The sequence below is a fragment of the Macaca fascicularis genome, chromosome 19 (genome assembly GCF_037993035.2).
Source record: "Macaca fascicularis isolate 582-1 chromosome 19, T2T-MFA8v1.1".
NCBI lineage: Eukaryota > Metazoa > Chordata > Mammalia > Primates > Cercopithecidae > Macaca > Macaca fascicularis.
Window position 1 is genome coordinate 56,953,318 of NC_088393.1, and position 24,707 is coordinate 56,978,024.

A 24,707-nucleotide genomic window follows, 5' to 3' on the forward strand; every position below is an offset into this window, starting at 1 on the left:
TGGGATTCTTAAATATAGGTGTATTTTTTTCATCTCATCTCCGGACACACTCCAATCACACCCCTCCTGCCCTCCCCTCCCAACTGCAAACCAAGCGGTGCAGACACAGCACAGCACACATGAGGGTCCCTCCTTTTCACCAAAGCTGAAGGCAGGGCACAGTTTGGGGATGGAAGAGCCTCGAGGTAAATGTGGGGGTTCTAGAACCCAGTGACCTCAGTTCCGGATCATGGGAAAGGGACTAGTATGCAGCAACGTGGTAAGGTTCCAGATCTAGAAGCCAGGATCTAGAACCTAGTGGTTTCACAGTGGGCTGAGCGGTTGGGAATAAGCCAGGTTAGGGGTGGGGGTAGACAGCCAGCTCTGTCCTCTGCAGGCAGATTCCCTGGAGGGAGATCTCAGATAAAGAAAGGAGGAGTAGGATCTGGTCCAGAAAAGGCCAGAAAGGCAGGAAGGCATCTGGACCGAGACTGTGTGTCCTCCAGAAGGAATGAGCGGCCAAGTGGTTCTGCCACCTCTGGCTTGGCCAAAGCGTAGAGGATGACAGGAGCCGGATGGAGGGATCCTCCAGGCAGAGCCTGGCTCTGACATGCCGGGGAGGGCTAGAATATGAGCCCATCCCAGAGCCCCAGTTCTGGAGTTGAAATGGAGGACCATCTGCTCTCAGTTACCTTCAAACTCTGAAAAGTGCCCCGGCTCTGGACTTGATTGCCCCATTCGCAGGGACACCATGTGGTTTCCAGCACTTGGTGGCCCGCATGCCCAGCCCGAGCGTGGCCTGCTCTGTGTGCTGTAGAATTTGCAAGCCTCACAGGGACTCTAGGAGCCCCAGACCTGAAAGCACCATGCCAGGTTTCCTAAAACCTCTGGCACCACCGCAGAGTAATGGCAGATTCCTGGCCTCTGGGAAGCGGTCCAGGCCCAGGGGATTCCAGGGCGCGGATTATGCACTCTGGAATCAGAGAAAGGCACGGCTTTGTGGATTCTGGAGTGCAGGAACTTGGAAAGTGGAGCTGGAGGGGCTGGAGTGTTTGGCGGACTGAGGGGGGGCACTGCGGGGCCACACCCAGTGCGGATCTGGAGCAGGGGTTTAGGAGCAGCCCCCCTCTGCATCCTCTCTCTGGAGCAGGGAGGCAGGACAGGCAGGGAGTGTGGTGGGGGGGACTTAGTTACGCTCCTCGCCCAGGGAGCTGGTGGGGCTGAGGGGCTCGCTGGGGGTGCTGAGCGAGCTGGAGGTGGCCGTGTCCACAGAGTTGCGCTTGCTCCCACTGGTGGAGGAGGTGCAGGACGCTCGGCGCGGCCACTCTGGTGCACGAATGTTGCGCCGGTCCTTGGCGGCCTCCTCGTCCTCATCGTAGCGCTCGCTGTCTTCCTCCAGAGGCCCGTTCCGGGGATCCTCCTCATCCTCGCTCTGGTGCGGGCTGGAGTGTCGTGACAGCGAGGGCGACGGTGGCACCGAGGCCGGCCGTGGGTAGCGGTACCCTTGGGCCTGCATACGGGAATATGGGTGCAAACCAGGGTGAGCTGAGGACCTCGCAGTCCCACCCAGGCATCCAGCCACCTCTAGGCCTTCCCATTCCAGGAGGGAACCCCAGCCCTTTAGCTCCTGGCTAAGCAGAAATCCAGCGTCCACTCACCGCATCTGCCTCGCTGGGCTCGTAGGTGAAGTGCTCTGGAAAGGCCTTGGACAGCGCCATGTGGCGCGCAGACATATAGTACTAGGGGAAAGGAGGGGAGGGGGCAGAGGATGTGAGAGCCAGGCCCCACCCCCAGGCAGATGATGGGGCTCCTGGCCATACCCTTTATGCAGATGAGCATACCCTGCTGCACCATTGGGCCTGCCCCATGCAAATAATCCATCTGACTCCACCCCTTATGTAAATAAGCAGATCTATGAATGGATAGTTTCTAAGCCACACCCCTCAAACAGGGGCCGAATTCTCAAGTCAGGCACCTCTTTGGCCATACCTTTATGCAAATGAGAATGCCTGACCAATGTTCTTTTTTTCTTTTTAAACAGGGTCTTGCTCTGTTACCCTAGGATGGAGTGCAGTGGGGTTGATCAAGGCTCACTGCAGCCTCAACCTCCAGGGCTCAAGAGACTCTACCACCTCAGCCTCCCCAGTAGCTGGGACTACAGGCACGCACCACCACACTCGGCTGATTTTTTTTTAAATTTTTAGTAGAAAGAAAATGTTGCCCAGGATGGTCTCTTAACTCCTGAGCTCAAGCGATCCTCCCTGTTAGGCCTCCCAAAATGCTGGGATTACAGGGATGAGCCACCACCGCGATCGGCCTGGTTCATTGCTTAAAGGGACAGCAACTGTTACAAGTAGGATGAGACCCTTCACCCTGCACCAAAGACCCAGAGCCAGGAGCGGCTGATTCCCCAGAAGAGGGTAGGAAGTGGCGGGGCGGGGGGGGTCCTACCCGGCCTAGGTATTTCCAGTCCAGAAGGTCGGAGAGGCGCTCCGTGCGGTTCCGCTGGATGATACGCTGCCGCCGGCTCTGCTGACAGAAGCTGTAGAGGAAGGAGGTGAGCTGCGAGCAGGAATCATCCAGGCTGCGGAACCGCCGGTCGAGAATGTAGATACCTGCGGAGGCCAGGACCTGGGTTCAGAAAACGTCCTGGGGAGATCTTCATTGTCTCCAGGACTCTGTGGCACCAGGGCCCCTCCTCTCCCAGGGACCCGAGAGCCCCCCCATTTCCTGGTGCCCCTGGTCCCCAAGGGTGCAAGCTCCTCCTTCCCAGGATCCAGGAGTCCCGGCTCTCAAGCCCCCTTCTGGAATCCTCAGGGGCCTGGGCGCTGACCGTAAGCTGAGGGGTCTGCGATGTGTTCCTCCATGAAGCAGCCGAAGCCGGAGAGATTGGTGGAGATACTGGGGATGCCCATAACCGTGCACTCAGCTGCGGGAAGGCAGGAAAGAGACCCACTTAGCTTCCCCCATCTCCTACCGTCTTAATCGCAATAGACGCCTCAACAGCGCCCTCTACCGGCGCCTGTACCAAGTGCCAGGCGCTGTGCGGAGCGTCGCTGTGCGGAGCGTCGCTGAGCCCCCACAACCAAGCTGTGCATTTCCCTATTTCTCAGACGGGACGCTAAGAAGCTCAGAAGAGAGAATTACTTGCTCTGCTCCAAGGATTCGGGATGCGAGAAAGTCTATAGTTGGGAGATAAGGATGCTAATTCATTGAGCGTCCCGATGTCCATTTGACTTAACTCTCACAAGCTGTAGGATTGGGCCAAGGTCCATCTGTTAACTACTTAACTGTTCACAACCTGTACGATCCTTTCTTGTGCCAGTATCTTGTACAGACTTAGTCTATTTTGATGGGGGGTAAGACAAGGTCTCTCATTATTGGTATCCCTGTGTACAGGGCATCTACTGCGTCTTGTTTAATACCTTTAACGACCTTGAGAAATAGTCCAAGGAATGTATTATAATTTTTTGATGGATTTTTATGCCTTTTTTTTTTCCTTTTGAGACAGGGTCTCACTCTGTCACCCAAACTGTAGTGCAGTAGCACAATCTCGGCTCACTGCAACCTTCACCTCCCGGGTTCAAGCGATTCTCGTGCCTTAGTCACCTGAGTAGCTGGGACTACAGGCGCCCACCACCATGCCCAGTTAATTATTGCATTTTTAGTAGAGACGGGGTTTCACCATGTTGGTCAGGCTGGTCTCGAACTCCTGACCTTAGGTGATCCGCTCATCTCAGCTTCCGAAAGTGGTGAGATTATAGGCGTGAGCTAGTGCGCCTGGCCCAATGCTATTTTTTTTTTTTTTTTCTTAAGACAAAGTGTCACTTTATCACCCAAGCTGGAGGACAGTGGCTTGATCACAGCTCACTGCAGCCTTGACCTCCTAAGCTCAAGCAATTCTCCCACCTCAGCCACCCAAGTAGTTGGGACTACAAACACACAACACTACTGCTGGCTAAAAAAAAAAAAGAAAGAAAAAAAAAAAAGGCCAGGCACGGTGGCTCATGCCTGTAATCCCAGCACTTTAGGAGGCCGAGGCGGGTGGATCACGAGGTCAAGAAGAAAAAAAAAACATCCTGGCCAACATGGTGAAACCCTGTGTCTACTAAAAATACAAAAATTAGCTGGGTGTGGTGGCACCTGCCTATAGTCCCAGCTACTCCGGAGGCTAAAGCAGAATCACTTGAACCTGGGAGGCGGAGGTTGCAGTGAGCCAAGATTGTGCCACTGCACTCCAGCCTGGCGATAGAGCAAGATTCTGTCTCAAAAGAAAAAAAAAATCTTTTATAGAGACAGGGTCTCACCATGTTGTCCGGACTGGTCTTGAACTCCTGGGTTCAAGTTATCCTCTCACCTCAGCCTTCCAAGGTGCTAGGATTATAGGTGTGAGCCACTGCTCCTGACCTATAATTATAATAATAATTATTATTATTTTAGACAGGGTCTGACTCTGTCGCCCAGGCTGGAGTGCGGTGGCACGATCTCGGCTCACTGCAACCTCTGCCTCTGGGGTTCAAACGATTCTCCCATCTCAACCTCCTGAGAGGCTGGCATTACAGGTGCCTGCCACCATGCCCAGTTAACTTTTGTATTTTTAGTAGAGATAGGGTTTCACCATGGTGGCCATGCTGGTCTCAAACTCCTGTCCTCAAGTGATCGTCCCACCTCGGCCTCCCAAAGTGCTGTGATTATAGGCGTGAGCCACCATGCCTGGCTTGATCTAGAATTCTTATTTAAGTGTTTCTAAAAACCTCTGTAAACTGCAAAAATAGGCACTAAATATAATAGGTCTGTGAGGCATGGCGGGGTGCACCTGTAATGAGGAAAACAGACACTCAAGAGGCTGAGGCAGGAGCATCACCTGAACCTAGGAGTTCCAGGTGAGTCTGGGCAACATAGTAATACCCCCATCTCAAAACACAAACAAGGCCGGGCGCGGTGGCTCAAGCCTGTAATCCCAGCACTTTGGGAGGCCGAGGCGGGCGGATCACAAGGTCAGGAGATCGAGACCATCCTGGCTAACACGGTGAAACCCCGTCTCCACTAAAAACACAAAAAACTAGCCGGGCGAGATGGCGGGCGCCTGTAGTCCCAGCCACTCGGGAGGCTGAGCCAGGAGAATGGCGTGAACCCGGGAGGCAGAGCTTGCAGTGAGCCGAGATCGCGCCACTGCACTCCAGCCTGGGGGACAGAGCAAGACTCCGTCTCAAAAAAAAAAAAAAAAAAAAAAAAACACAAACAAATAGTAAAAAGTGTTAAATATATATTTATGATATAGTTTGACTCTGTGTTCCCCCCCCCCCCACCAAATTTTATCTTGAAATGTAACCCCACGTGTCGAGGGAGGGAAATGATTGGATTACGGGGGTGGTTTCCCCCCCTGCTGTTCTCATGCTAGTGGGTGAATTCTCACAAGATCTCATGGTTTTATAAACGTTCGTTTTTCCCGCCCCCTCACATACTTTTCTTTCCTGCCGCCAGGTGAAGAAGCTCCCTGCTTCCCCTTCTGCCACGACTGAGTTTCCCGAGGCTTCCCCAGCCATGTGGAACTGTGAGTCAATTACACCTCTTTCCATGATAAATTACCCAGTCTTGGATGTTTTTTTATATATAGCAGTGTAAAAACAGACTAATACTATCTATCAATCTATCTATCTATAAAACAAGCCCTATGGGAAAAAGGGAATTAGGGCTGACCACATGACTCCTAATTATCATGCCAGCACAGTTTGCAAGACTTGTTAAATTACTAATTAGGAAACGGCACTTATTTAGCTTTCATTTATTTATTTATTTATTTTTGAGATGGAGTCTCGCTCTGTCGCCCAGAGCACTGCACTGCTGGAGCACAGTGGCGTGATCTCAGCTCACTGCAACCTCCACCTCCCAAGTTCAAGCAATTCTCTGCCTCAGCCTCCCGAGTAGCTGGGACTACAGGTGCGCACCACCGCACCTGGCTAATTTTTGTATTTTTAGTACAGACAGGCTTTCACCATATTGGCCAGGCTGATTTCAAACTCCTGATCTTGTGATCTGCCCATCTCGGCCTCCCCAGGTGTTAAGATTACAGGCGTGAGCCACCACGCCCGGCCTTATTTAGCTTTAAAAACACTGGCTAATGTGAACCAACAAGAGGAAGGTAGAGTCGATGGGCACTGGGAATGTCTTGCGAGGAGACTTGGCCACACTCAGCTGTGTTTGTGAATTGTGCATTTCATTGCTGCTATTTGGGGGGCCAAATGCCCATGCACTGGGACAAATCAGTGTGACCTGTGATATCCATTTGACACTAACTAGTCCTCAAAATCCAGTCTTCTAGTTTCTCAATACATGAGCTATTGTGTCACAAAAGCAGGCACTGTAGCAGAACAGATGATTACCATTGTTCCTGTTTTGCCAAGAAGGCAACAGGCTCAGAGAAGGCCAGTGCCTTGCCCCAGGACATGCTAGCTCTGACTAGGACGCCATGACCACGCTGTCCCCTGCCCACTACACTCACCCGGCGTATAGCCCCAAGGCTCATAGTAGGATGGGAAGACCCCAAGGTGACAGCCACGGACAAACTCCTCATAGTCCACCGGGAGCAGGGGGCTTGTGGAGGAGAGGAACTCCGGGTGGAAAATCACCTGGTAGTGAAAAAGAAGGGCTCAGCCCAGGCGCCTTGTTTAGCTAAGCCCTGAGATCCCAAGGTGGCCCAGAGAGGGTAAAAAGCTTGTCTAGCATCACACAGCATGTGTTTGGCAGGACCAGTGTTCAAATCCAGGTCTGTTTGAAGCCAGGGTTCCTTCTAACCACAGCAATGCATTTGATAAAACGTATGGGGGAATGGAGTATGTGAGACCCAGGACCCAACCCCTTCCCTCTGCCGTGCCCAACCCAGCCCTGACCAAACGCCCTCACCTTCACCCTGTCGGCACTGCTATTGAAGAGGCCGATTCGGCGGATGGTGGTCAGGATGGGGTCTGAGGAGTCATCCAGCATATTGTGGGTGCACACAGGGGGGAAAGACTGCCGCTGTAGGAGCCACAAGAAGGGTAGAGGGTCATGGAAGGGACAGAGAACTCCCTACTTCCCCATGAGCCATGCTGACCCCGGGGAAGCCAAGGAGCAGCAAACCCAAGTGATTACTAGGAGTTGTGGATCCACCAGGCTCTAGTAAAACCCCTAAAAATACAAAAAATAGCCGGGCGTGGTGGCGGGCACCTGTAGTCCCAGCTACTCGGGAGGCTGAGGCAGGAGAATGGCGTGAACCCTGGAGGCAGAGCTTGCAGTGAGCTGAGATTGTGCCACTGCACTCCAGCCTGGGAGACAGAGCAAAACTCCGTCTCAATAAAATAAAATAAAAAAAAAGAACTACAATTCCCAGCTGTCTTTGAGGCAGTGCCAGCGTTAGCAACTCCCTTATCTCCAAGCACTATGAGGAGTTGTAGCTATCTTGTTATGTACTCTGGGCTCTATCATTAAAGAAACCCCAAAAAATTATAACTATCCCCAGTCAATGGGGGTGGAGACTGTACCAATATGGCAGCAAGCTTTGGAGGCTGCTGGGAGTTGTAGTTTCCTTACGAATTTCACCTCCAATCGCCAGGCGCAGTGGCTCACGCCTGTAATCCCAGCACTTTGGGAGGTTGAGGCAGGAGGACGACAAGGTCAGGAGATCAAGACCATCATGGCTAACACAGTGAAACCCTGTCTCTACTAAAAATACAAAAAAAAATAGCCAGGCATGGTGGTGGGCGCCTGTAGTCCCAGCTACTCAGGAGGCTGAGGCAGGAGAATGGCGGGAACCCGGGAGGCGGAGCTTGCAGTGAGCCGAGATCGCACCACTGCACTTCACTGGTACAACTTCACTTAGGGAGGCACTTAGGGTGGGCTGTTTTCTGTGGCTTATTCTGCCACGGGGGTTGCTGGGAGGTGTGGCTTTTCTGGGACTCTGGGGTCAGTGAGCAAAGGGAAGCTTATTTATTTATTTTTATTGTATTTATTTATTTTGAGACAGAGTCTCGCTCTGTCGCCCAGGCTGGAGTGCAGTGGCGCCACCTCGGCTCACTGAAACCTCCGCCTCCCAGGTTCAGGCGATACTCCTGCCTCAGCCTCCCAAGTACCTGGGATTACAGGTACCCACCACCATACCCGGCTAATTTTTGTATTTTTAGTAGAGATGGGATTTCACCATGTTGTGCCTCCGTAGGTGAAGTTGTACCAGTCAGCACATGCCCTTCTGTGGATCTCAGAATAGATCCCTTAATAAAGGGCTGCAGGAGAAAGCAGCACTCCCGGCAATCTCTGGGGTCTGAGCTGGCGTGGCAAGCTGCCGCTGGGGCTGCCGGGAACTGCCATCTCTCTGCACAGAGGTCCAATCCATACCTGCGTTGCAAAGATGGCTCTCTTCATCATAGTGAAGTCTTCCTTATCCAGCATCTTGTTCATGTCAGGAAGGCTCCCACTGCAAGGCAAGCAGGGGCATGCGTGTGAGAACAGAGTGATGAGAGGGCTTAGTCAGGGCCTAGGAGGGCACAGGGCTGAGGGCAGGGCACTCACACCAGTAAGGATTCATAAAGCTTCCTCCCGAACTTCTCCTTCACCGTGTTGGCCGTGTCCCTGGAGGAAGCAGAGCAACAGGGTCACATACACACCAGCTGCCATTTACTATTAGGCTTCTTTAGTTTGTTTGTTTGTTTATTTTGAGACAGAGTTTGGCTCGTCGCCCAGGCTGGAGTACCATGGCGTGATCTCAGCTCACTGCAACCTCTGCCTTCTGAGTTCAAGTGATTCTCCTGCCTCAGCCTCCCAAGTAGCTGGGATTACAGGCATGTGCCACCATGCCTGGCTAATTTTTGTATTTTTAGTAGAGATGGGGTTTCACCATGTTGGCCAGTCTGGTGTCGAACTCCTGACCCCTGACTGGTAATTGGCCACCTCGGCCTCCCAAAGTGCTGGGATTACAGGCGTGAGCCACCGTGCCGGGCTACTCTTAGGTTTCTAGGGTAGCAAGGAAACTGAGGTGTGAGCAGGGAAGCCGTGCCCCGGGGCCTCCAAGCTGGAGGATGGGGACCCAGGGGGCAGGCCCTGGAAGGCTTAGATCCCACGTGCCTGACATCAGCTGTGTGGTCAGGGACAGGTGGCCTTCCCTCTCTGACTGCAGTGACTCATTTTTCAGATAAGGATGAAAATAGAATCAACCTCAGAGGTTTGCAATGAGGACCCAATGATGTCATGTGAAAAAGTACACATAGCAAGCCTTCCAGAAACGTCAACTATTATTAGGACTTGTACTTGTCCTGCAGATGGCAATGCTAAGCCCCATTTTATACGAAAAGAAAGTAAGATTCTGAAAAAGGACCATTTAGGCACACAAGTAAAACTAGCAGTGTCACATGACACCCCACGGTCACTCTTCTACTTAAAATCCTCCCATAGCTCTGGCCTCGTTTGTTTTTCTTTTTTTTTCTTTTGAGACAGAGTCTCGCTCTGTTGCCCAGGCTGGCGCAACCTCAGCCACTTTCTAGGTTCCAGAAATTCTCCTGTCTCAGCCTCCTTAGTAGCTGCAATTACAAGCGTGCGCCACCATGTCTGGCTAATTTTTATATTTTTAGTACTGATGGGATTTCACCATGTTGACCAGGCTGATCTTGAACTCCTGACCTCCAAATGATGTGCCCGCCTCAGCCTCCCAAAGTGCTGGGATTGTGAGTCACCACGCCCAGCCTCCACTTTTTTTTTTTTTTTTTTTGAGACCGAGTCTGGCTGTCACCCATGCTGGAGTGTATTGGCGCGATCCTGGCTCGCTGCAACCTCTGCCTCCCAGGTTTGAGCGAGTCTCCTGCCTCAGCCTCCTGAGTAGCTAGGACTACAGATGCGTATCACCATGCCCAGCTAATTTTTGTATTTTTAGTAAAGACAGGCTTTCACCATGTCGGTCAGGCTGGTCTCAAATTTCTGACCTCAGGTGATCCACCCACCTCAGCCTCCCAAAGTGCTGGGATTACAGGTGTGAGCCACCACGCCTAACTTCTTTTTTCTATTTTTGAGACAGAGTCTCACTCTGTCGCCTAGGCTGGAGCGCAGTGGCGCAATCATGCCTCACTACAGCCTCAACCTCCAGGGCTGAAATGATCCTCTTGCCTTAGCCTCCCAGGTAGCTGGGACTACAGGAGCGCCCTACCATCCTGCCTCACTTTCTACCCCTTCTCTATGTGACATGCTGCTCCAGCCCCATGGGCCTACCCACCGTGTCTCAATCATGCCTTAGGGCTTTGCATTTACTGTTCCCCAGATACCCACAGGGTTTTCTCCCTCGCCACCTTTCCTCGTCTCTGCCCAATAACACTTTCTCAGTGTGGCCTGTCCTGACAACCCCGTCTCATATTCCAGTTCTGCTTTATTTTTGCCCGAAAGTATATTCCGTCTACAGGATTTTCTAGAATACAAGCTCCATGAGGAAAGGGATCTTATCTTTCTGGTTCACAGCTGTATTCCCAGGACCTGGAATACCTGAGGGTGGATCACTTGAGGTCAGGAGTTCGAGACCAGCCTGGTCAACATGGTGAAATCTCATTGGTACTAAAAATATAAAAATTAGTCAGCACATAGTAGATACTCAGTATCTGCTGCTAATGAATGAACGGTTTTACAGATGAAGAAACTGAGGTTCGCTGGGAGGCGGAGGTTGTAGTGAGCCGAGATCACACCACTGCACTCTAGCCTGGGCGACAGAAACTTTTTTGAGACAGAATCTCAAAAAAACAAAAAACAAAAAACAAAAAAAACTCAGAGAAAAGAAAAAGAAACTAAGCCTGGCGCAGTGGCTCACCCCTGTAATCCCAGCACTTTGGGATGCCAAGGCGGCTGGATCACCTGAGGTCAGGTGTTCGAGATCAGCCTGGCCAACATGGTGAAACCCCGTCTCTACCAAAAATACAAAAAAAAGGGAGGCATGGTGGCTCACACCTGGAATCCCAGGACTTTGGGAGGCCGAGATGGCTGGATCACCTGAGGTCAGGTGTTGGAGATCAGCCTGGCCAACATGGTGAAATCCCGTCTCTACTAAAAATACAAAAAAAAAGCTAAGTGGCTCACGTCTGGAATCCCAGGGAGGATTCCTCGGCCAGGCAGGTGGATCACCTGAAGTCAGGAGTTCAAGACCAGCCTGGCTAACATAGTGAAACCCCATCTCTAATAAAAACAAAAAGTTAGCCAGGTGTGGTGGCACTCAGCTACTCGAGAGGCTGAGGCAGGAAAACCACTTGAACCCGGGAGGCGGAGGTTGCAGTGAGTTGAGATCGCGCCATTGCACTTCAGCCTGGGCGACAGAGCAAGACTCCATCTCAAAAGAAAAAAAAAAAATAAAAGAGGTCCGGGTACAGTGGCTCATGCCTGTAATCCCAGCACTTTGGGAGGCCGAGGCAGGCGGATCACAAGGTCAGGAGTTTGAGACCAGCCTGGCCAACATGGTGAAACCCCGTCTCTACTGAAAATACAAAAATTAGCCAGGCATGGTGGCGTACACCTGTAGTCCCAGCTACTCGAGAGGTTTAGGCAGAAGAACTGCTTGAACCCAGGAGGCGGAGGTTGCAGTGAGCCAAGATCGTGCCAGTACACTCCAGCGTGGGTGACAGAGGGAGACTCTGTCTCAAAAAAAAAAAAAAAAAAAGAGCCAGGTGTGGTAGTGGGTGCCTGTAGTCCCAGCTACTTGGGAGGCTGAGGCAGGAGAATTGCTTGAATCCGGGAGGTGGAGGTTGCAGTGAGCCAAGATCGCGCCACTGCACTCCAGCCTGAGCGACAGAGTGAGTGTCTCAAAACGAAAAAAAAAAAAAAAAAGGCTGAGACTCTAGGAGAAACACAGGACCCAAAGTACACAGAGGCTGAGACTCTAGGAGAAACACAGGACCCAAAGTACACAGCTGGGAGTGGGCTGGGCCGGGGTCTGGAGTGAGGGCTGCTGACCAAAGCTGTTTGCGCACGGCTTGGCCTTTGAGGGTTTCCACGTTGAAATTGTTGGTCCGCGCCGGCATGATGAAGAAGGCAACCACTGTCTGCTCGCTGCCATTCACCTGCACAGAAAGAAAGCAGGGGGAGGCCAGGATCATGTCGGGGAAGCCTGGGACCAGCCAGCCTTTCTGCCAAGACTGCTGGGATCCTGCCATACCCCTTCCTGTCAAGGAGAATTATAGGACAGTCGCCGCTTGGACTCTGCCCTTCTTTCTGGGTCTCTATACTCCCCTCGCGGCACCCCAACACACGCAGGGGCTTTCCTACCCCCATCTTCCTGGGTTTCTATTCTCTCTGTTATTTTTTGTTTTGTTTGTTTGTTTGTTTTTGAGACAGCGTTCTTTTTCTGTCGACCAGGCTGGAGTGTAGTGGTGTGATCTCAGCTCACTGCAACCTCCGCCTCCCGGGCTCACGTGATCCTCCCCGTTCCCGTTAACCCTCCCTAGTAGCTGGGACTACAGGTGTGACCCACCATGCCTGGCTAATTTAATTTTTGTATTTTTTGTAGAGATGGGGTTTCAAAACCTCTACTGGGTTTTGTAGAGTTGCCCAGGCTGGTCTCCATCTCCTGGGCTCAAGTGATCCTCCTGCCATGGCCTCCCAAAGTGTTGGGATTACAGGCGTGAGCCACTGCGCTTGGCTGTTCTCCCCAGTTATAAACTGCTTTGCTTGCCCTCCCTCTGTCCCCTCATAGCCCAGGCCTCACTCTGAGCAGATAGTTGAGCCGGGCCAAGGCCTCCAGGAAGACATCGGCACCCTTGTTGGAGAACTCATAGCGGCCGGCGATAAAGAAGTACAAGGTCTTGTCCAAGTTGAAGTCCAGATGCCTAAAGAACCCACAAGGCATGGTAAAGCCCAAAGCCCTCACCCGCTAGCCCTGGCCTCAAAACTACAAATCCCAGAAGCTATGGGTGGGGGCAGAGGATGTCTTAGGTAATACAGAGGCATCATGGGGCCTCCTGGAAGTTGTAGTTTTTCTCTTCAGATGGGGCTTTCCTTTAATCCTCAGCCCATTGTTCCGGCGCTCAAGAACTAAGGAGGCCGAATACCCAGGTGCCCCATCCCTCAGACCCAGGAGTCTGGGCCCCCAGCTGCCCCCTCCCTCCCCCAGACCTAGATGGTTAGGCTCCCAATGCCCTCCTCTCTTAAGACCTAGGTATATGCCCCACGTACCCATAAAAATGGCCCCGCACAAACTCCTGGATTCGAGCCTTGCTCTGAGCATGGAGGTTCTGGAACTCATGCATGGCAGAAAACTTCTTCACATTCAGCCCATTGGGGGTCACAATATCTGGGATTGGGGGTGAGGGTCCCATGTTTTATTTGTTCATTCAATGTTGTGGTTGAATGAATACATGAAGAAAACACCGTTTGTTTGCCTTTTGCAATTTCTTTGTTTCAATAGCGTTCCTATGAGGTCCCCCCTCCTGCCTTTTTTTTTTTTTTTGGAGACAGGGTTTCTCTCTGTCGCTCAGGCTGAAGAGCAGTGAGTGGCACAATCACAGCTCATAGCATCCCCGACCTCCTGGGGTCAAGCAATCCTCCCACCTCAGCCTCCCAAGTAGCTGGGACTACAGGCGTGTACTACCACACCCGGCTAATTTATTTATTAGCTTTTGTAGTGATGGCGTCTTATCATGTTGCCCAGGCTGGTCTCAAACTCCTGGCTTCAAACAGTCTTCCTGCCTTGGTCTCCTAAAGTGCTGGGATTACAGGTGTGAACCACCATGCCTGGTCAGTTCCCTTGGTGACACACGTACCCTGACTCCGAGATGCCTTCTTGCCTAATATTACTTGCATAGGTTCACAAGCACAAGTATAAGTCTCCTCGGCTCCTGCAAATGGCTTCCAGGGATCTGATCCACACTGGTGATTCCGGGAAAGTTGTAGTTCTTTTGTTTCCCCTTAGTCCACCCTGAGATGGAAATGATTAAACATCCCCAAAGTCCTGCTTCTCCTAGGATATATCCTCTACTTCCAAGCTTCTTACAAGGACCCAACCATTTCTTCTCCTCACAGAAATTAAAGTATATCAACGAAAAACTACAACCCCTGTCAGCTCCTCGGGCAAAGTTCTGGGAACATATGGAGCTAACCAGTCAAAGGCTTTCTGGGAGTTGTAGTTCTCACCTTATACTCACTGAGAAGGGATACCAAGGGCTGGGAAGAATGCCCAGTTCCGACCTTACCTTTTTCAAAAACAAAGTCCACTGATCTTCCATTCCCTTTCATAAGACCAATCTACATTAGCCAATTATAGAATTTTATCATATCTGAAATTAACATGAAAGAAATTATACCTCCCATTAGCCTCCAGAGTATATAGTCAGAGGGCCTCAAATACAGGTCACGACCCCCACAGCCTTCTGGGAGCTGTAGTTCTGTATTCTTTAGGAAAATAATGGTAACTGATGGTCCCCAACTTAGGACTTAGGATGGTCCAAGTTATGATTTTTCTTTTCTTTTTTGAGACAGAGTTGCGCTCTTGTTGCCTAGGCTGGAGTGCAGTGGCACAATCTTGGCTCACTGCGACCTCCACGTCTTGGGTTCAAGAGATTCTCCTGCCTCAGCCTCCCGAGTAGCTGGGTAGCTGGGATTACAGGTGCCAGCCACCATGCCCAGCTAATTTTTGTATTTTTGGTAGAGACGGGGTTTCACCTCATTGGCCAGGCTGGTCTTGAGCACACGATCTCAGGTGACCTGCCCACCTCAGCCTCCCAAAGTGCTGGGATTACAGATGTAAGCCACCGCACCCAGCCAAGTTATGATTTTTCAACTTTATGATGGTGTGAAAGTTACACACATCCACGTGTCCAATTTTGGATTTTGATGAGATATTCAACACTTCATTTTTTGAGATGGCGTCTCGTTCTGTCGTCCAGGCTGGAGTGCAGTGGTGTGATCTCAGCCCGCTGCAACCTCTGCCTCCCATGTTCAAGCGATTATCCTGCCTCAGCCTCCCGAGTAGCTGGGATTACAGGCGCCTACCACCACACCCAGCTAATTTTTGTATTTTTAGTAGAGATGGAGTTTCGCCATGTTGGCCAGGCTGGTCTCGATCTCCTGACCTCCCCATCTGCCCGCCTCGGCCTCCCAAAGTGTTAGGATTACAGCTGTGAGCCACTGTGCCCGGCCTATTCAACACTTTATTATAAAATAGGTTTGTATTAAAATTAGCCAGGCGGGTGCCTGTAGTCCCAGCTACTCGGGAGGCTGAGGCAGGAGAATGGCATGAACCTGGGAGGCGGAGCTTGCAGTGAGCCGAGATAGTGCCACTGCACTCCAGCCTGGGCGACAGAGTGAGACTCTGTCTCAAAAATAAATAAATAAATAAATAAATAAATAAATAAATAAATAAAAATAAAATAAAATAGGTTTGTATTGGATGATTTTGCCCAGTTGTCGGCTAACATAACGTGTTCTGGGTACATTTAAGGTATACTAGCCTAAGCTATGATGTTCACTAGGTTAGGTATATTAAATGCATTTTTTTTGTTTTTTGAGATAGGGTCTCACTGTGTCACCCAGGCTGTGACAAGGTCTCTCTGGGCCACCCAAATCATGCAATGGCACGATCACAGCTCACTGCACCCTTGACCTCCTAGGCTCAAGCAATTCTCCCACCTCAGCCTCCTGAGTCGGTAGGGATACAGGCACACACCACAATGTCTGGCAAATTTTTTAGCCAGGGATTTGCCATGTTGCCCAGGCTGGTCTCAAATTTCCGGGCTCAAGTGATCCTCCTGCCTTGGCCTCTCAAAGTGCTGGGATTACAGGTATAAGCCACCATGCCCAGCCAAAATACATTTTCGGTTTATGCTATTTTAACTTACAGTGGGTTTCTTGGGATGACGAGCAACTGGCTTTGGCATAGACAGCTGCCTACCTCATTCGTGTCTGGGGACTTCAGCCCAGCCCCTACCTGGTTTCCTCTTGAGCAAGTGCTGTGCCTCGATGGCGGTGATCTGGGACACAGTAGTGAAGACGTGAGCACAGTGGGCTGCCGCCCTTTCCATGCAGTAGCGGTGATAGATCTGCCTCTCCCCTGCTTCCTTGTCCACGTTGAACTGGGTGGGAGGGGACAGCATTCAGGTTAGAAGGACTGGGGAGAAGAGTCTGGAGGTCCAGACACTGGGGTCCTAAGATAAATTGGTGCCTGGGGCTGGATTATTGGGTCTGAGGTAGGAAGGGTCTGAGGACTTGGACTCCTGGATCCTGGGAGAAGAGGGGGCGCCATCCCCTTGGGCCCCCTGGAGCTTTGGGTTTCCCTGGCATACTCGTAGTCCCCCATCTGCCACGGTCCCAGCTCACGTTCTCCAGGTTGTTGTAGAAGTCCACAGCACCGGCACACAGGTAGCGCCCCAGCAGCGTGGCATGGGTGGTGAAGATGGTTGCTACAGGCAGTCGCCGGGCACGACACAGGCAGAGTCCAATGCCTGCCAACCACTCATGGAAGTGAGCAACCACGTGTGGCTTCTCCTCACTCTGCGCGAGGAACTGTGGGCAACAGGGACAGGGCTGCTGTCTCCACGAGTGTCGGGAAGAGAATTGGCAACCCCCAATAGGGACAAGCACTCGGGGAGAGGCAATCTGTCACCACTACTGCACAGAGTGGGCGGCGGCCCACTGCAGCAATCCTGACAGGATGGGGACCTGTAAATCCCTGAGCCACCCCAGGCTGGTCTTGAACTCCTGGGCTCAAGTAATTGCCCCTCCAGGGGTTGACAAGAACTGAGGATCTTTTGGCCAGCCTTCTAAGTCCTGGCAGGGTAAGATTGGAAAGACTGAAGTTTTCACGTCCCCGGGTCCTGGACATAGTCCCTAAAGACCCCTTGTCTCAAGGGTATGCTGTCTGCACCCAACACTGGCAAAAGGACTACAACTCCCAGAATGCCACAGGAGCAGCCAGTTCCTGAATTATTTGTCCCAGGGCATGGGAAATTAAGCTTTTTTTTTCTCTCTGTCGCCCAGGCGGGAGCGCCATGACACGATCTCAGCTCATTGCAATTCCCACCTCCCAGGTTCAAGCAATTATCCTGTCTCAGCCTCCCAAGTAGCTGGGATTTAGGATTACAGGTGCCCACCACCATGCCCAACTGATTTTTTTTGTATTTTTAGTAGAGACGAGGTTCGGCCATCTTGCACTCCTGGCCTAAGTGATCTTCCCCCATCGGCCTCCCAAAGTGCTGGGATTACAGGCATGAGCCACCGCATCCAGCCTGGAAACTAAGCTTCTTGAGCCTTTTAAAACCTAGAAGGGGGTCAAAACCAGGTCAGTCTGGGGATTCATAAGCATGCAGGGCAGCATCTGAGAGCTGAGCCCAGCAATATCACACTAGAGAACTACAACTCCCAGAATTCCTCGGATAAGCCCGCCTGCCTCACTTTGAGCTAGAATCCCTACGCTTGGAAGACTGGAGTAAATGAAGTTGGCATCGAGAGTAGAGCCTGGGCCCTGGATGTCCATGTCCCTAAAGGCCAGGGCTAATCCTTGGATTAAAGGACCCTATGGCTCCCAGAATGCCCAGGGAGAAACCCCAGCCTCTGGCGGAGGGGTTGATGGTCATTGTAGTTTCAGGTATGGGTGGAACGTGTCAGACGGGGCCTACCTCACCCAGGAACCAGGTAGTGAGAAAGCCAAAGAGGACAGCATCGTTGGCCTCGCGGTCGTACCACGGCACTCCGATGTTGCAGGTATCCCAGAGCTCTCCCTTCCAGCGCTCCAGGGCCCAGGCTGAGGCCCCCACATCCAGGAGCACCACCAGAGGGCCTCCCTCGATCAACCAGCGCCCAAAATACACCTGGAAGGGGGTGGGGTGGGCACCATAGGGAGGCTCAGGGCTTTAACCTCACATATGTGTGCATCTGTGGTTCTCCCATTTGCAGGCAGCTGTCTAGACTTAAGCCTCAGCTCCCTTACCTTCTGTTTCCGTATCTGCTGCTAATTTCTCACCTGCTGCCTTAGCTTTATTTTTCTATTTGCATGATTTATTCCTGCCACACATTTTTTCCATCTCTGTTGCAATATTTTCCCTGCCCCCTGCTTACTTTCTTTCTTTCTTTTTTTTTGAGATGGAGTCTCGCTCTGTGGCCCAGGCTGGAGTGCAGTGGCACAATCTCAGCTCACTGCAACCTCCGCCTCCCGGGTTGAAGCGATTCTCCTGCCTCAGCCTCCCAAGTAGCTGGGATTACAGGCACCCACCCCAACACCTGGCTAATTTTTTGCATTTTTAGTAGAGATGGAGTTTCCCCATGTTGGCCAGGCTGGTATCAAACTCCTGACCTCAAGTGATCTGCCCTCCTTGGCCTCCCAAAGTGTTGGGATCACAGGCTTGAGCCACTGCGCCCAGCCTCATCTTTAATTTCTTTTTTATTCTTTTTTTTTTTTTCAGGTAGAATCTCGCTCCGTCGCCCAGGCTGGAGCGCAGTGGCGTGATCTCAGCTCACTGCAAGCTCCGCCTCCCAGGTTCAAGTGATTCTCCTGCCTCAGCCTCCCAAGTAGCTGGGACTACAGGCACCCACCACCATGCCTGGCTAATTTTTTTTGTATTTTTAGTAGAGACAGGGTTTCACAATGTTAGCCAGGATATTCTCGATCTCCTGACCTTGTGATCCGCCCGCCTTGGCCTCCCAAAGTGCTGGGATTACAGGCATGAGCTACCACACCCAGTTTAATTCCTGTTTAATTCCTATAACTGCTACCCTTCTCCCACTCGCTGCCTCCTTTCTCTGCTTATAACCACACATGTCACATGTCCTGTCCCTCTGCCCCCACTGCCCTGTCTGACCACTCTGCAAATCATTTCTCCCACCTGCTACCTGGTTTCTGTACTTGCTGCCACATTTCTCTTACCAACCATCTGCATCTCCCACTGTCTTTTCTTTCTGATGCTAATTCCTTCCATGGGATGCTTCTTTTTTGTTTTGAGACAGGGTCTCGCTCTGTTGCCCAGGCTGGAGTGCAGTGGTGTGAACATGGTTCACTGCAGCCTCAACCTCCCTGGTTCAATTCCCCCACCTCACCTCCTATGGGTGTGGGCCACCACGCCAGGCTAAGTTTTCAATTTTTTGTGGAGATGGGGTCTCACTATGTTGCCCAGGCTGATCGTGAACTCCTACGTTCAAGCAATTTTCCTGCTTAGCCTCCCAAAGTGTTGGATTAGAAGTGTGAGTCGGCCGGGCGCGGTGGCTCAAGCCTGTAATCCCAGCACTTTGGGAGGCCGAGACGGGCGGATCACGAGGTCAGGAGATCGAGACCATCCTGGCTAATATGGTGAAACCCCGTCTCTACTAAAAATACAAAAAACTAGCCGGGCGAGGTGGTGGGCGCCTGTAGTCCCAGCTACTCGGGAGGCTGAGGCAGGAGAATGGCGTGAACCCGGGAGGCGGAGCTTGCAGTGAGCTGAGATCCGGCCACTGCACTCCAGCCTGGGCGACAAAGCGAGACTCCGTCTCAAAAAAAAAAAAAAAGAAGTGTGAGTCACCAAACCAGGCCCTTTTTTATTTTCAGAGACAGGGTCTTGCTCTGTCCTCCAGCCTGGAATGGAGTGGTGCAATTATGGTTCACTGAAGCTTCGACCTCCCAGGCTCAAGCAATCCTCCCACCGCAGCTTCCCACATAGCTGGGACCACAGGTACATGGTACCACAGCCCGGCTAATTTTTAAATTTTTTGTAAGGACAGGGTTTCACCATGTTGCTCAGGCCGGTCTCAAACTCCTGGTCTCAAGTGATCCACCCACCTCGGCCTACCAAAGTGCTGGGATTACAGGCATGAGCTACTGCACCCAGTCTGTAATTATTCTCTTACTGTTCATGCTGCCACTTTTCTTCCCCTTGCCGCCTTGCTTCTCTTCCTTTCGTCACATATCTGTTACCTGTGACCTCTTTCCTCTATCCATAGGCCCATTTTGTAGTACACAGCCACCTTCCTCCCTCCCTCCCTTCCTTCCCTCCCTCCGTCTCTCCTTTCTTTTTCTTTCTTTCCTTTCCTTTCTTTTTTTTTTTTTTTTTTGACAAGGTCTCACTCCGGTCGCCCAGGCTTGAGTGCAGTGGTGCAATCATGGCTCACTGGGCAGGGCACAGTGGCTCCCGCCTGTAATCCTAGCACTTTGGGAGCTTGAGGCAAGCGGACTGCCTGAGCTCAGGAATTTGAAACCAGCCTGGGCAACATGGTGAAACCCTGTCTCTACTAAAATACAAAAAATTAACCAGGCGTGGCAGCATGCGCCTGAGGTCCCAGCTACTCGGGAGGCTGAGGCAGGAGAATCGCTTGAACGCGGGAGGTGGAGGTTGCAGTGAGCCGAGATTGCACCACTGCACTCTAGCCTGAGCGACAGAGTGAGACTCTATCTCAAAAAAAAAAAAAAAAAAAAAAAAATCATGGCTCATTACAGCCTCGACATCCCATCCTCCCACCTCAGCCTCCTGAGTAACTGGGATCACAGGCATGCACCACCACGCCTGGCTAATTTTTTGTATTTTTAGTAGAGATGGAGTTTCACCATGTTGCCCATGCTGGTCACAAACTCCTGGGCTCAAGCTATCCTCCCACCTTGGCCTCCTGAAGTGCTGGGATTCCAGGCATGAGTGACCACGCCCGGCCATGCTGCACATTTCTAACATAGCCCATCCTCTGTCCATGCCCCAGGGCTGCATTTTTCTTTTCTTTTCTTTTCTTTTTTTTTTTTTTTTTTGAGATAGAGTCTCGCTCTGTCACCCAGGCTGGAGTGCAGTGGCGTGATCTCGGCTCACTGCAAGCTCTGCCTCCTGGGTTCACACCATTCTCCTGCCTCAGCCTCCTGAGTACCTGGGACTACAGGCACCCGCCACCACACCCGGCTAAGTTTTTGTATTTTTTAGTAGAGACGGGGTTTCACCATGTTAGCCAGGATGGTCTCCATCTCCTGACCTCGTGATCCGCCCGCCTCGGCCTCCCAAAGTGCTGGGATTACAGGCGTGAGCCACCGCGCCCGGCAACGCTGCATTTTTCTAGCCACTGCCATGTTTCTAAGACTTGCTGTCTCACTTCTGCCTCTGCCACATTTCTCCAGTTGGCTGCTTTCCTCCCTGAGACTACGGCCTTGGTTCTGGGCCTGCTGCCACAGCAGCGAAGCAGCCCCACTCCTCGCCGACCTGGCTTTCTCCTGCCCGGAGCCTCACTCTGAGGTCCCTCCCCCTCCCAGCTGTTGTCTGCCCTTTTGCTGGGGGGGATATTCTTAGGCCCCCAGCACGTGGGAAGCAGCTGCCCTCAGGAAGGGACTGGGCTGCTCTGGGTTCCCTTAGGGACACAGTCGGGCCTGAATGGATTCTAGACCCCACCCCAAACCAGAGGCTGTGAATAAGTGAAGGAATCACAGTGCCTCTCCGTCCCCGGCCCGGACCTGTCTGTCCCTCAGCCCTGCTGCCTGATGGCTTTCTCCTTGGACAACAGTGTGTCTCTTTCCCTCTTCATCCTGGGGCCCTGGAACTCCCCCTCCTCTCTAAGCCCTGATCTGCCCATCTCAGACTCTGTCCTGTGGATCTGTCCGCTGACCTCTCCTCTCTTCCCCGATATTCCATGCTTCTCTCTCCTTCTAGGACTGACTTTCTGAAACATCTGGCGGCCTCTCTTCTGTCCCTAGTCTGTCTCTTACTCTTGCCCATGGCTCCATCCACCCTTCTCCCTTTGTCGGCCTGCCCCCCTCACTCTCCAAGCTTGGCTGTTAGTAACAATAATGATGATGATCATAATAATAACAATGACAATCACTGCCCACACACTGTGCTAACTTCATGCCAAGAACTCTACTAACCACTTTATCCTTATTAACTGCTTCCTCCTCCTAGCACCTCTAGAAGGTAGATGCTATTAGCATGTCCATTAGCCAACGACACACAGGTGCAAGTGGAGGGGTGAACTTGAACTTCAGGCTCCAGAATCCTGTCCCTGCCTGAACCCAGGCCCACTTCTCCCCAGCTCTGCCTGGCTGACTGGCTTTCTTTTATGAGACAGAGTCTCGCTCTGTCGCCCAGGCTGGAGTGCAGTGGCCCAATCGCCGTTCATTGCAACCTCCGCCTCCCGGGTTCAAGCGATTCTCATGCCTCAGCCTCCCGAGTAGCTGGGATTACAGGCGCGCGCCACCATGCCCAGCTAATTTTTGTATTTTTAGTAGAGACAGCGTTTCGCCATGTCGACCAGGCTGTCTTTCCATCTTGCTCTTTTTCTGTCTGTGCGTGAGGACCTTGGCCTCTTGGATCTCCGTCTCAGTCTGTCTCATACTTGCCATCTGTCTGTCCATTTGCCCATGTCTGGGATCCACCCGCCCACTTCCAGGCCCTGCATCTGTCTGGGTGTCCTATCACACCTCCTTCCTGTGTCCAAGCCTGCCTCGCTCTCTGGCTAGGGCTGTCCACCCTGCCCCCTCTCTGTCTGTGGCTCCCACCCTGATGGCAGGCTGTCCACCCACTTCTGCCCTGGGCTGGGCCATGTCCCACCTTGCAACCCTTGCTGTTCATGGAATCCAGTGTCTTCTTCAGGGCCGGGGTGGGGGCCTCCAGCAGTTCCACCTGGGTCCTCACGCCCTGCTCCGTGTACGGCCCCACCAGGTAGTAGTTGTCGCCCCATTCGTCCCCCGTCACCTTCGCCTTCGTCTGCAGCACCGTGTAGATGCCACCCACTGTGGGCCCAAGCGTGTGAGGGCAGGCCCCGGCCGAGGTCCATAGTTCTGGGGCCTGGGGTGGGGTGGGCCGGGGATATAGGGGGCACTCAGGCCCCAGATGGCTAGCTCAGGGGGAAGAGGGGACTGGGAGCCCGTAGTTTGGAGTAGGGCTTGGAGGCTTGGATGAAGGGAACCGGGGGACTGGGGGGCAGTTCTCCTGGGTCTAAGGGAGAAGGGGGCCGGGGTCAGGACTCTGAGGGAGGAGGGGGCTCAGGCTAGACTTCTGGGTGTGAGAGAGAAGGAGCTGGGGGCTGGGACCCCTGGGTTAGAGGGAATTAGGTACTGGGGTTCTAAGGATGGCAGACCTGAGGACTACCTGGACCCAGGTTCTCGAGTTCCCCGCTCACAGGAGCTGGGTTTAAATCACTCCAAAACCCCATGAGGGAGACCTCCTCATGGCCAATTCAGCTTCTCACCATTGCCCAAGAGAAGCCTGCATGGTCATTCCCTGCCCCCAGGGACCCTGCTGACCTGCCTCCCAATTTCCTCTCCCTGACTAGGGACACGAACATGCAGGGCCCTGCCTCTCCCATGACCCCATCCCAGACCCAGGAGCCCCAGCCCCCAGCCTCCTCCCCTCCTGGAGCCCAGGCCCTGGCCATATCCGGCTGTGTGTTCATCGGCCCCCTGTCCTCCTGGGAGACACGGTCCCTTTCCCCTCCAAGACCCAGCAAAACAACCCCCCAGAGCCTGCTCTTTGAGGTGTGAGATTGGCTTGTTCCTGGGGATTTCAGCCCCAGCCTTCTCCAAGGCCAGAACCTCAGCTTTTGGAAGCCCAAGACACAGAAATGCGGGCTCCTGGCCCCTCCCATCCTAGGGCCCAGCCCCTGACTAACTCAGGACTTCCCAGCCTTCCCCTATTCCAGCATGCACGTGTCCCAGGCCACAGGCTCCTCTACTCCTAGGAACTAATAGCTCAGGCCCTCAGCTCCTTGAAAGCCCAGGCATTCAGGCCCGCAAGCCTCTCCCACCCTAGGATCTAAGGATTAGAGTATCCAGCCCGTCCCATCTTTATTCTTAAGCAGCCAGGTCCTCAGGTGCTCCCACCGCCGCTCAGGCCTCCTATCTCCCAGTCAGCTCTCTCTCAAATCTGGAGTTTTATCCCCTAGACTATGCTGTTAGGGTCACAGGTCTGAAACCCCGGCAGCTTCCCAGGCTTGCACACAGAAATCCCATCCCTCCGTCTCCTTCCCTGTTCAGGACCCAGGTATCTAGTCTCTCGGAAGCCTCCTTCCAGGACCTAGGAGTCTCATTTTAGCGCCCTCTTCCCTAGGACCCAGAACCCGGGCTTTCAGCCTCCTTTCATCGCAAGTCAAACTAACCATCCCTCTCCCACCCACCTCCGGCCTCCCAGCCCCTCAAGGACACAGGAGTCACAGCCTCCTTGCCCTGGTCCCAAGGGTTCCCCTAGTAGCCCCGTCCTCCTACAACTCAGAGTTCCGGGCCCCCATCCACTACTGTCCTTCTCTTCAAGGGCCCCGACGCCTGGCGTGCTCACCCTTGTTGGCCACCTCCCAGGCCACTTCGAAGAGCACTGTGTTCTCCAGGTCGAATTCATCCTCCCAGTCCTCCAGTCCTGGCAGTGAGGACATGGACAAAGTGCGGTTTAAAGGCATGGCTGGCGCAGGAAGGGGGCTCCGGGGACCTCAAGGTAGGGACCCTGGAGGTGTCCAGGGAATGCACCAGGTAGGGTGCGGGGCCGAGTAGCTGGCGCCCGAAGGGAAGCTTGCAAGACGCCCAGCTTCCTATTGCAAGACCGCACCCCCGCCCCGAAGCCTTCGGACCTAGGCAGAAGGCGGCCGCAGCGTCACTGAGCCCAGTGGCACCCCTGCAGTGAAACCTCGCAGCCGTCAGGAGGCAGTGGCCGACCCCGCAGCCAGCTCCATTGGCTCACGCCCGGGGGCGGGGATTTCCGCGTGTCCTCATTGGTGGAACGGGTTGGAGTCGCTGTGTCCCGGCCCCGCCTCGGCCCTGAGAGCTCCAGGGGGCGGAGCTTGCCGCTGCGCTCTAAGGAAACGATTGGCCTTCAGCTCTG

General features: G+C 52.9%; 1 protein-coding gene and 1 long non-coding RNA gene across 6 annotated transcripts; one reads left to right on the forward strand and one right to left on the reverse strand.

Annotated features, from left to right (window-relative positions):
* GYS1 (glycogen synthase 1) lies at window positions 1–24,484 on the reverse strand. 5 transcript variants are annotated; one of them, XM_005589837.4, is made up of 16 exons: window positions 24,171–24,484; window positions 22,449–22,630; window positions 17,583–17,774; window positions 16,285–16,470; window positions 15,896–16,040; window positions 13,147–13,264; window positions 12,680–12,800; window positions 11,929–12,035; window positions 8,524–8,583; window positions 8,350–8,428; window positions 6,883–6,996; window positions 6,482–6,608; window positions 2,813–2,908; window positions 2,431–2,594; window positions 1,638–1,718; window positions 1–1,489 (listed from the first exon to the last, which is right to left on the reverse strand). In XM_005589837.4, exons 1-16 carry the CDS (start codon window positions 24,286–24,288, stop codon window positions 1,166–1,168), a joined length of 2,214 nt encoding a protein of 737 aa, XP_005589894.1. In that variant the 5' UTR covers window positions 24,289–24,484; the 3' UTR covers window positions 1–1,165. The 5 variants fall into 5 exon arrangements, 3 of the variants coding, with proteins under 3 accessions (XP_005589894.1, XP_005589897.1, XP_073880227.1); XR_012427818.1 differs by lacking the exon at window positions 6,482–6,608; XM_005589840.4 differs by lacking the exon at window positions 22,449–22,630.
* On the forward strand, window positions 2,021–12,806 carry LOC102134152 (uncharacterized). Its single transcript, XR_006694280.3, has 3 exons — window positions 2,021–2,399; window positions 5,464–5,533; window positions 12,668–12,806. It is a non-coding gene; the product is annotated as an uncharacterized lncRNA (long non-coding RNA).
* Window positions 24,485–24,707: the final 223 nt, after the last annotated feature.

Excerpts from the sequence above, each read along its gene's own strand:
- GYS1 (XM_005589837.4), bottom strand. The coding sequence starts at position 24,288 with ATGCCTTTAAACCGCACTTTGTCCATGTCCTCACTGCCAGGACTGGAG. Across the intron at positions 12,036-12,679 it reads GGCTCAACTATCTGCTCAGA|GTGAATGGCAGCGAGCAGAC; the intron begins GTGAGGCCTGGG and ends CTTTCTGTGCAG. Across the intron at positions 2,909-6,481 it reads GCCTTGGGGCTATACGCCGG|CTGAGTGCACGGTTATGGGC; the intron begins GTGAGTGTAGTG and ends GCCTTCCCGCAG.